Source organism: Lepidothrix coronata, unplaced genomic scaffold (genome assembly GCF_001604755.1).
Source record: "Lepidothrix coronata isolate B3197 unplaced genomic scaffold, Lepidothrix_coronata-1.0 Scaffold16, whole genome shotgun sequence".
Classification (NCBI taxonomy): domain Eukaryota; kingdom Metazoa; phylum Chordata; class Aves; order Passeriformes; family Pipridae; genus Lepidothrix; species Lepidothrix coronata.
Window position 1 is genome coordinate 5225006 of NW_016690196.1, and position 12257 is coordinate 5237262.

The following is a 12257-nucleotide window of genomic DNA, read 5'->3' on the forward strand; positions in this document are numbered from 1 at the left end:
AAGTATGACCATGAGAAGTTTCATTCCTTTTTTCCTTCTTTTTCTATAGTCCTGGGAAGTTATTGTCTTTTCACAATTTCTTAGCTTGAGATGTATGTTTGGATTCAAATACTGAGTAAGAATTCTGTGATCCATAAAAACAAATTAAGTACAATAATACCAAATAGAATATTCAGAGTGAATACTGATGATTTCTCCAAACCCTTAATACTTTAATTTTACTTTTATATTTCTCTAAGTCACTGGTACTTCTGATTCACTTAATGTGTAGATGATTGGAATGAATGCAGCAAAACATGGCTTTGACTTTAAATTAGGAATTTGGTATTCTGGATAAATTCTGCAAGGGCATTTCAGATTAATGTTTTCCACTTTAGATCAGTCTGGTGATACATACTAAAATTTTAAATATGATTGAATCAGTTTATCTGAATAGCATGAAAGCCTGAAAATTCTATAATGTTTAATTACGAAAGGGACCTCGGTGTCATACCTTCCTTAAAATTATTTGACTGTGTCTTGGGGCACTGTACAACTGTTACCCCCTTAAACTCTGATTCCCATCATAGTGCCTGATTGCATAGTCCTCAGGTCATAAAACAGACTGTTCCATTAGAGTACAATAGTAATAAAGCCTGCCAAATCAATTGAAAGGATCATGAGTTGCTGTAAGGCTGCTAAGATGTACAAATTTATTCTTAGTTTTTAAAGGCCTGATAATGAATTTTGCTTCATTTTTACAGTATGTCATTAAAAATTAAACACTTGAGTTCACCATCAGTGTTTAATGTTAAACTTAAAAGGACCATTTATCAGTCTGATAACAATCTGATATATAAACTAATCTTTGTATTGTTTACTTCAGTGTAATTTGTGTCTCCTATGCCTCTATGTTTCAAGCATTTAACACGCTTTAACTGAGGATTTGAGGTTGGGAAAATGAATTTGCTTGCTTACTTGCTTGTGCAGGCAGGACTTTCTAGCACTGTATGGAAGGTGCAGCAAGTATGCCCTTTTCAGTCATTTAACCTGGTCCCTTTCTGTGCAAATGGTACTGTATTTCATGTGACATCTTTCTTGTGTCCTGTATTAAAATTGCATGTCCTTTAGATCCTAACTGCAATAAATTTTTGTCTAAGGTGTCTAACTGAATGACTGGCAAATTTCTTTGTTGTTTTTGTTGGTTAAGGTGAGCACTCCGGTGGTTACATCGGCCACGCAAGAAAAGCAGAAGGACAGTGATCAGTTTGAATGGGTTACCATTGAACAATCAGGGGAATTGGTGTATGAAGCACCGGAAACAATTGCTGCAGAGCCCCCACCCATCAAGTCAACAGTTCAGACTATGTCTCCTATACCTGCGCATTCTTTGGCTGCCTTTGGTTTATTTCTTCGTCTCCCGGGCTATGCTGAGGTGCTGCTAAAAGAACGGAAACATGCTCAGTGTCTGTTGAGATTGGTGTTGGGAGTTACAGATGATGGTGAAGGAAGTATGTGCTGCAATTATTACCTTTTTTTGTAGACCACAGCTAGATCATTTTACTTAGATTTATTTACACCGTATTGCCTTTAGCAGAAAGTTAGAATTGATTTGTGCAGAACTGTGTTGCTAGAATCTTTGATGGTCTGTTGTTTCTAATATTAAATTCTTGCTGGCAAAGTTTTATCACAATCATCAGTACTCAAGTGTTCTCATCTAGAAGTCAGAGTAATTGTAAAATAACTGCTGATTAAACTTACAATGACACTGTCAGGATGACTGCGTTCAGACAAAACTATCTGAGTAGCTGGATATGCTCAACTAATTGACCAAACATCCTATAATTCTGCAACCAAATGGAGAAAAATATGGATAGGAGCATTGCTACAACAGATGTAGAATAAACTGTTTAATAATACTGTTTTGGAAAAGGAGAGAAAAATCTAAAGATCACAGTGACCAAATTGCCTAAGCAGGATCTCTACCTTTATGGTGCGAGTTCAGAGGGAGAAGTAGGGTGTTCTTCAGTGAATGGACAAGCCAAGAGACAATTTGTAGTTGATGTCTTTGCAACTGAACCTGCAACTCTGCATATAGTTCTAATATTTCTGTTTCTTACTGTTTTGAAAAACTGGAAGAGTGTGTATGAAATATGGTTTAGTATGTTTAAGACACTTCCTTTCATTGGTCATGGCTTTGTGATGAAATCAGGCAGTGTTAGGTTTACAGTTGAACTTGATGATGTCAAGGGTCTTTTCCAACCCACATGATTCCATGATTATGACTTTGAAAAGAGGTGCTGTTTTTTCTAGGCTGCAGTCATCTGAACTTAGTCCCTATTTAGCAGTCTGTAGAGTGGTGTGCAACATGTATCTCATGAGACCAGCTGAAAAAATAGGAGCCTCATTTACCCTTCCTTCTGTTTATCTTTTTATTTCTCTTGTACATATTTGTAATGTATTTCAGTTTAGACATTTAGATGATGATATAGCTGATAAACTCAAAGAATGAGGGAGAAAATAATATATGTAAAATTAGAAGGAAACTTCTGAATGGAGTTGGCTATTTCAAAGTATTTTTAGTAGTTGAAGCATTTCCAGTTGTCAACTGTCTCTATTTACATATGCCCTGGGGGAGGAATGTGGAATGTATTGTTAAATACAGGAAAAAATCAAGACAGTTTCCCAAATCTGAGTATGCTCCATTAATAGGTCACACCATTATTTGAAATGTGGCTTTTAAAAGAAGTAATTTTTGCTCATAATGCAAAGGAGTTAAAAATTTTAAATAATTCTAGTACAAAATTCAAACATGCAACTCATCTACTTAAAATTACGTTAGTATTTCACCACGTATTCAGCTTGAATAGTATCACTGCTTGGTCTGTGTCAGTGAGTTAATTCCCACTTTGGGCACATAAATACAAAAAAGAATCCTACGTCATGATAAACTACAGCTCCTTGTCAGCTAAGCTGCTATCAGCTGATCACGTGCATTCTTTAATTTGCTGTATTTGGAATATTTAAAAATATATATATATATATATATGTATGTAAAATTATTTTGAACTGCCTCTCAAACCAGTTTTCTCCCTAGAAATGGTGAATCAGATTTTTTTAATTCGGTTTTTAAACAAATCCATGAATAAAATAAAGAAACATTCTTTCTTCCACACTCTCCTTGTTAAATTTTTTTGTGAAGAGAAACCTATATTAGATAGCTTGATATATGCAAATGCTTAAATTCTTAGTAGATTTCTGTATGTTCATAAACTATTGCAGACATTAATAGGCTGTATTGAACTACTCAACGAAAGTGTGCTTTTGATGTTTTTCTTCTTCAATCTAGGTCATATCCTGCAGTCTCCTTCAGCAAACGTGCTTCCAACTCTGCCCTTCCATGTGTTGCGCAGTTTGTTCAGCACTACGCCGTTGACTACTGATGATGGAGTGTTGCTTAGGCGGATGGCACTGGAGATTGGGGCTATACACCTTATCCTTGCTTGTCTGTCTGCTCTAAGCCACCATGCACCAAGGGTGCCCAACTCTAGTCCCAACCAGGCAGAGGTATGTTTATCAGCAGAGTATGTGCCACTGAGAAGTAGTAAGAGTTCTAACTGTAAAAAACAAAATAATCTCATTGCTCTCATTATAGGCTAATTTTTGCAGACTTGGCATTTGACTGAAGAACAAAAATAGTTATAAAGTACTCAATCAAGTAATTGTCCATGCATGTTGCAAATAAACATAATAATCATGAAATATAACCAACAAAGAAACCTTGTCATGAGGCATTAAGATGTAATCACGTTCTTTCACAGGACATTATTTTTGGTGCACAAGAGGCATAATGTCCAGTGGATAGTGAGTGGTTCTTTAATCCCCATTAGATAGCATAACCTCATTGTCTACATTCATCATCTAAACTCTACTGGTTGCAAATTATTTCCTTTTAAATGCTTCACAAATGTAAATGAGTTGTGAAAATTACTGAATTAATGCAGTGATTTTTGTTACACCCTTTGCACTGATAGGGAAATGAGATCTAAGGACAAAAAATTTCCATACTGTTCAAGATCACTAGTAAATCTCCAAAATTAAAGTTTTTCAAGGTACTTCCCATATTATACCACCCTCTATTCCAAACACATATCCTTTGTTTTTTGTTTTTTTTTAAGATTGTAAGTTGCCATTTCTGTATAACATACCAGTCATCTATAAAAGTGTTTAAAGACTTGCCCTCTTTAGCACTGTTTTAGCAGAAGCTTGCATGCAACAGTTCCTGGTGGCTGAATATGGCTAAGTAGCTGCAAAATATAGGCTTGTCTCTATTTTAGCAGCTCTGATACTGATGAAAGGTTGAACAAGTGAGATATGAAGCTGTGCCTGAGAATAAGTCACTTTAATGGCTAATCAGATTTAAGGGGAAGTTGACAGATTCTGCTTCTAATGGGGTATCAGGCTGCTGATACGTTAATACCGTAGCATTTCTGCACATTTAGAGGGAAAGGGCAACCATTAATTCTTATCTCTGCTTTAGTTCTACCGTGAACCCTGGAATAGCTTGCCTTCTCGTAAGCCATATCTATGATAGATGGTAACTTGAAACTAGAGATCCATCAGGGCTGCACCAAGGCTTGTATTTCTGGGGCTGGGTTCTCCCGTAAGTGCTTTAATTCAGTGCTCACAACAGTCCTCTTGAGTGTTAAAGACACAATATATTCATGAGTGACGTAATGAGTAATGTCTACACGAGAATAACCACACAGCTTTTTCATCACCAAGATGCATTACATTCCCAATGTAAAAGTTAGAAGATTATTCCAGACTACTGTCACTACAGTACTTCACAGACAATAACTTCTCTTACCGTTGCAGTCTGCTCATACGTCATTTCTTTTCCTTCAAGTGTAATCTTTAGCAAAGTCAGTGAAGAAGATCTGAGCAGAAAATGAAACTTTTCAGAGCCATAAATCAAATATTGCAAAATAAAGTTGGGCACTTACTCACGTGACCTGGTTTCCAGCTAATTGTCACCAAGTAGTGAAAGTATCAAGTCACTTGTTTAGGGTGTTAAATATACATATAGGAAAGCATTAGTTAAAAAAAATGCTTATCAGAGTTTTTTCTGCATCTTTTTCACTGGAGTCCTGGTAAACTATCAAAATTAGCATAAGTTATTAAATAGTTTCATAAGGGCTAAGCAATATAATATTGGATTTATGTTAGTAAAATGCACTGAGATAGACCATTGGAAAAAGCTGTACAAGCACTGGTGGAAAAATGCTATCTCAGAATATTTTAAGGACAAGATATTTCCCACCTCTTTTCTAGAGAGGAAATAGTGTGTATTTTAGTGACTCAGAGATCATGTGTCAGAGCTATACAGGTAACTTATTCCTCTTGCTGTTTTGGAGCATTTATTCAAAATCGGCAAATGCTTGAGCATCCTGGTATTTCAGTTATGTGCTCTTGAGAACATTTCCACTCCCCTCTTCTTCATCTTATGTTATTAAACTTGACTAGATGTTAAACAGTAATAATGACAGAGCTACAACGTTTAGCGGGATATTGATTAAAGGTATTTTAATACCTTTCATCATATAACCAGGAATAGTATCTTAAAAGAGAACAAAAATGGGCTTACAGTTCTAGTCAAATTGAAGAATCCCTTCCAAGAATTTAGCGCTGACCTGTAATAGAACTCCATGTATGTGGCAGTCTTTCCTATCTAAAGCTTTGAATTTCACTGGATCCCGATGATATCTTTATAAAGTTAATAAATTGGGATTACATTCTTTTGCAGAACAAAGGCTTTTTAAAAACAATGTTCCTAAGATGAAAACATGAAATAATTGTGACTTTTTTTTTTTTTTAACTTAGCCACAGGTGTCAAGTACACACAACAGTGCATCAACAGAAGAACAGCAGTTGTACTGGGCTAAGGGTACAGGCTTTGGAACAGGCTCCACAGCTTCAGGATGGGATGTTGAACAGGCTTTGACTAAGCAAAGGCTAGAAGAAGAGCATGTGACCTGCCTTCTACAGGTGTGTAACAATGAATTTTTGATTAACGATAAGCACTTGAGGCATTAGGACTAAATAGTGAAACTGGAGTTTTGTCAGTCAAATAGCAGAGTGATTATGATATTTTGGGGAAAAAATATTTGCAATCATCTGTCTTCGTGAAAAATTATATAGATCATATTTTGAGAGAGGCCATTTTCAAACATCACTAGGCTGCTGCATAAAAGGTCTGGGTGACGGTTCTGAAAGAAAGTGAACCAAGAAGCATTCCAGTGTATTTCCCTGGAGCTGTCACTATCTCTGTCAAAATCACTGCACTCAGTCAAAAGTAACGACTGTCCGCTAAAGGAGAAGGATACAGGAACAGGCATTTTGTTTTGTGTACTAAACAGTGTTGCCTGTTAATTTCTTGCATGTTTTTGCTGTGCTTTAAGGAAATGCTTATAGTTGTTACTGGTGTCCATGAATGTGTTATGCCAGTATAGCAAAGTCTCACTCAGAGATACAATGAAATCTTGACTATGTCAATTACATGACAATAATAAATCTCCAGTAAACATCCAGATTTCAGTAAAACTCTGCTGTCTTCCAAATGCCTCATGCTACGGAGAAGAAAATCCTGTTCAGTCCATTGTGAAATGCAACCAATCCCTATTATCTTGGATCAGTGTAGGGAATATAAGATTGTGTCTAGTCATCAAAAATATAATTTACAGAACCATCAACTCAAATGCGTTAGCTAACCGTGTTGCTGAGGTAGAGCACAAAGGAGATAAAATTCTGAAAATGCCCATACCTTGATTGATGAAGATATCATTTTGATGCAATCAGTTATGTCAGTCACTATAGATTACATGGCAAAAGTATCACATCCCTTGCAAAAGCATAACAAATAAAATCTGAAACCATTTCCTAAGCAAGAAAGGGGAAATTGCACCTGAATTACTCTCAGTGAAGCTTCTAGGCAGTGTTTTGTATTATTCCAGGCAGAGGTTTAGCTGTAACTGTGTCAAGTTGTGAAGTAAAGAGGCATTTTCTTAGGGCAGTCAGCAGTAGAAAACCCTTCAACATTTTGGAATATGTCAGTCAGTTGTACAGCAGAGTTTCCTTGGTCCCTTCTATAGAAAGATTTAGAAAAATTCTGTTGTATGGAGTGCTGGTAAGATGGTGCAGCAAAATAATCGGGTTAGAAGACAGAGTGAGAATGAAAGAAAAGCTAAAAGGGTGAATAGAGTCCCTGAGACTTCAAGTAATATAGCCTTTCAAGCCTCAAAGTTTCTTAGTTTCAGAGTACAGCTGCACAAATCAGACCCATGGAAATGTGTTAGGTTGTATGCCTACAACACATGATAAGGGCCTGTGAGCCCAGCCAGAACTACCCCTGGGACAAGCAGGTGTGCAGTCGTGAGGTGACTTAGCGCTGACACTAAGGGGAAGGTTGCTCTTTGTTTACTGAGGTAAGAGCTGTAGACATGACTATTTGTTCCTCCAGGTACCTGTCATGCTCACCATAAGTTATTGTTTCATCCTTAAACCCTGAAGTCCCAACCCCAAAGGAAGTTACAAAAATTCTTGAAACATTTGCAATTAAAAAAAAAAATTAATAACTGTATAGAATTTCTTCTGAGATATCTTTGGGACTGCTGTAATAAATGCCGGTACTGAATTAGCAAAACAGCTAGTGAAGTGTTAGGGCTTCTTCCTTAAGGGAGGAAACTCAAAGTTCTTTTGACTGAAATAAATCAATTTTGATTAAATATTTGGGTGTGTTTCAGGTTCTTGCCAGTTACATAAATCCTGCAGGAAGTGCATCAAATGAAGAGACCCAAACTAGCCATGAGGGGAGAGCACAAAACAGCAGCGCTCTTCCATCCGTTCTCCTAGAGCTACTCAGTCAATCTTGCCTCATCCCAGCAATGTCATCATACCTCCGCAACGATTCAGGTAATGTGCCTTTGTCTCCTTCAAAATTCACGTTGGATTACTGCTGTCAAATAAGTTTTTTTATAAACAATGGGTAGTTCTTGCTAGTTTCAGTGCCCTCGCCAATTTAGAATTGTACTAATGGAACGTTTACTTCAGCCTTAGAAAACAGAATCATATAATAGAATCATGCTTGTTGAAATGCTCATTTCTGTCTTTAAATTTGGAATTCAATTCTTTGATATTGAAACTAACAGGAAGATGGTATTTTCTTCTGAATAGTTTACATGTTAGTTCTTCTACAGAAGATACATGTAGATAGAGTACTTTATGCAAAACCATTAATCTTATTGTGAAGAAAAATGTTAATTTTTAAAGAAAATTGAGCAAGCATGTGCTTGAATTTGGTAAATGTTGCACATGCTGGGGCAGTTCTACTTTGATCAGAGCTTTTTCTTTTTTATTTAGGAAATACAAAAATAAGCCTCTTACTAAAACTGGAAGATATTTCAAATATATGGGAACAATTAAGTTGTTGGGTTTTTTAAAGGAAAAACAAATGAGTTCTATGTTGTCATCAAATTTCTACTCATAATTTCAAAACGAAGATGTTTTGGTAGTTTTGCTCTGATATGTTGTACCTTGCTGTGGAAACCATTTCAGTTGTATAAGGTGGCACGGAGCAGTACAAATTAAGGAAATGCCTCTGTGGAACTAATGGCAAAACCAGCAAACTCGATTTGTGATTTATGTTCAGTCTCACTAGATGACAGACTTGAGTATGAAGATGAACCTTAGGTTGGATTTTTGTTCAGTTACTTTTGTTTAGATGGATTTAATTCTGAACTATCAGAAGGAGTTGTTCCAAATCTGAATAATTTGGTTTTGGACCTTATTTTGCCTGCCCTATATTTGAAGTAACTGATAAATGTCTTGTCACATTACTGCAGTTCTTTTGGATGCCAGTTGGAGGGTCTGGTGATATGAATTCATGAAACAATGTTATAGCTTCTTCTTGAATTACACAGTATGTTTTATGTCAGAGGTAAAAGAGAAATCATCTCTGTCTTAAGTATTTGTAAAGCTACTTAGGACTAAAGTAAGAATGGCTCTCTTAATTTGCAGTAACTAGGGCATTACATAATCTTGTATGATGGAATGGAACTAGTTCAAAACATCTGCTGGGGTATTATAGTAAAAATAAAAATACGAAGGTGTTTCACTTGCTAGTCCACAGTTTGACACCTCTCCCTAGTTTTGCGATGAATTTATTGGTTTTATTTTGCACATATTGCAGTGAGGAAAATGAACTAATGATATACCAAGATCATTATTGCAAATGAAAATACAATGTAAAACAATAAAGTAAATGGTAAAGTAAAAGAATGAAGTAATCTTTCTAACAGATACTCACAAATTCTTCTTTGTTGAGGTAAAAAGGAAAAGTCATTGAAAGGCCTGGCAAAAATGATGTGTTATCTAAAGGATGAAGCTGTTGATCCTGAGTTATAGATGAATCACAGCTGTTGAAATTGCTTTTTGCTGTTTTCAATAGAAGAATGTATCTCTCTGTATAAGTCACCTTTAACTGGGGAAGAACAGTCAGATACTGATACAAGAGATGAGATATGTGGCTGTTGGCGAGAAGTTCAGACTAGTTTGGCTTTCAGGTACCGTTTGTTTTCCCACAGTACAAAGAAACAGCAAAGTTTCAGTGAGAAATATTCATTTTAGGTATGTTTTCCATTGTGGGACTACTGTTGTTTGTGGTTGGCAGGGGATGTTGAATTGCTGTGCCTGTGAATTACCAATTAGTAAAGAGTGAACAACACTTAATGTAGCAGCTAAACTATATTAAAACAAAGCAAAACCTTGCTTTTCAGAGATAAAAAAAAAAGAAAACCACTCTTCTGAATACAAATTCACAAAGGATGTGGTTATTTCTATTGAAATTTAGAACTGTAAAATCTGAGGGTTGTTATGTGAATGTTTCCTGCTGTATTTGTTCAAAAGTCTATACATAAAACTGTGATTAATGATGTTCTCCTGGATTTAAAAAATAATAATAACTTTACAGGCATGTATCAGTCAATCTCATCTTTGACACTGCCATAGGATACCAGTATTAGAGGGAAATTGCAAAAACGATGACTTCTGGAGAGATCATCTTCTCTGAGTTAATATTTGAGCCAGGTGCATTTAGTTGGAAAGGAGTCCCTGAAAACAGTTTGTCTTAGTGATAATATGCGGGGCATAATTCCAGTGCAGTAATTACTGTTCAGTTCAAAAGCAGACAGATAATTTTCACATTAATGAGTGCAAGTTGCACGTGATGTGGGGCTCTCAGTGTCACTAATATTGAGTGTCAGGAGACACAGCTAACACAAGCAAGACAGAGGTTGAGAAGCTCTGAAGTTATGTTAAGCTCTGGTACAATGCTTGTAAGACTGAAAATTTCACTTAATGTCTTAACAGTTGAAACCTTTCAAATGTGGAAATTACTTTTTTATTAGTAGTATTATTTTTATTTATTTTTTAAAACCTTGAAGACCAGTGCAATGCAGTAGAATAGATTTGAGTCTTTCCTGATAGACCTTTATCTAATTTCTGGCTTCTTTGTCTTGAATACCTATCTCTTCTCTGGTAGGGCTGAATAGGAGCCTGGGGAGAGTAGGAAAGGGAACAGCATCAGTAGTGATATGCATGTTCATGGTATTCTAATTTTCATGGTGGTGCAACTTCTGCTGTCAAGAGGGTACTTTCATGTGGAAGGACCAGGTGACTCTATTCTTCCTGTAACATGCTAGTCTGAAAAATTAGGATACTGCATATAGAATCCTAACAGAATGTTCCCAGGTTCTGGCATCCCAGTGGCAACAACCTGTGCCCAGCACAATGGTAACAGAAATTAGCAATTTTCAGCACCTCTGTAACTTTCTCAGACTTTAATGGGTGCTGGTGGGACCAGTTGAAGGTTAGCCTTATGCTGAAGGTATTCTTCTACTAGACTTTAGGGTTTGTTGTTGATGATTGCAATAACAGTGATCTTCACATATCTGTGTTTGTGCCATATACATACAATTATGTGGGAAAAAATTTTGATAAATATGTGCAATGAGGCTGCTGGCGTGCTGTTCCTTTTCTTACACAGTAGGCTGCTAACACTGTGGTGATATAAGATAGTAAGTATTTTGGTATTGATGTGAATTTTATATTTTGATTTCATATGTTCAGTTAGCTACAGATATGTTACATCCTTCTTGCAAGACTGTTTTGACAGATTGGCCTATGTCACAGTTAGAAATCTATCTAGGTTTTTTGTTACTTGATTGTATTTTACCATTGTGCTTAATTTGCCCATAACATACGTGGACTAGATTGTTATCTAGATTGTTGTAGATGAAAATAATATTGATCACATAACATTTAATCTGTTAGAAACCTCACCTTGAACCAGATGAGTGCAAACCAGATTGCTCTGATACGTTCTGACGCTTCATCTGTATCAAAGTGAGGTGATTGTGAAGTCCTTGAAAACTGTGAACTAACCACTTTCATTAATTTCCATAATTGCTTTTTTCTTGTAGAGAGGGAAGGTTTATCTGTCTATGAAGGACTTTCCTATTATGCAAGATAGCTCTAGTCACAAGGAGCAGTAACTGCTGTAATCTTCACTGTTTCTTGATGATTTTTTCACGTTTATTTCATATCTTGTAATGGTATTACCATGGCTCTTATTATCTCTCATTTTATAAGTGAAAAAAGTTTATCTTTCCAACATGATGAGGTTTTTTTACTACACCTGTGCTTTTTATTAAGGGCTTAATTCATATTTACATGTGTAAAATTTATGTAGTTCTTAACTTCTGTATCATACACCAAAAGCTGTCATGTAAGACCTTTTCACTGTTATCTTGTATCTAGCACATTTCATTTGAAAGAATTATTGCTATTGAAACTCTTCAAATATGTGAACACTTCTCTCCTTGAGCAAAATGCACAGCAATAAAATTTGCACTGTGCAACAAGAGGTTCCTAGCAAACGTTTGACCATCAGATTCTAACTGGAGTACATGATTTTGCTGATAAAAGTAAGTTATTTGACTGATGGACTTAGGTTTATGAAGACTAATATAAGCTAGTATTTTCAAGTGGGAAAGAAGAAAGGAGCATTTATAATACTCTTTGTGGCTAACAAGGTTTATAGAGATAAGGCAGTGGAAGGGAGTCATGAAACAGAGAGAAAGAAAATCAAATGACTTTTAGGACAAGGACTGTATATTTTTTTTTTTTATGGGCTTGGACAGTAAAAAGCCCAGTGAAGCTGG

General features: G+C 36.0%; 1 protein-coding gene across 1 annotated transcript in view; it reads left to right on the plus strand.

Annotated features, from left to right (window-relative positions):
* BIRC6 (baculoviral IAP repeat containing 6) overlaps positions 1–12257 on the plus strand; it is a 171501-nt gene that overhangs the window by 115216 nt on the left and 44028 nt on the right. Inside the window, exons 62-65 of the mRNA XM_017806694.1 lie at positions 1190–1490; positions 3329–3546; positions 5863–6027; positions 7782–7950. Coding sequence (XP_017662183.1) covers positions 1190–1490; positions 3329–3546; positions 5863–6027; positions 7782–7950 — 853 coding nt within the window. The remainder of the gene's footprint in view (positions 1–1189; positions 1491–3328; positions 3547–5862; positions 6028–7781; positions 7951–12257) is intronic.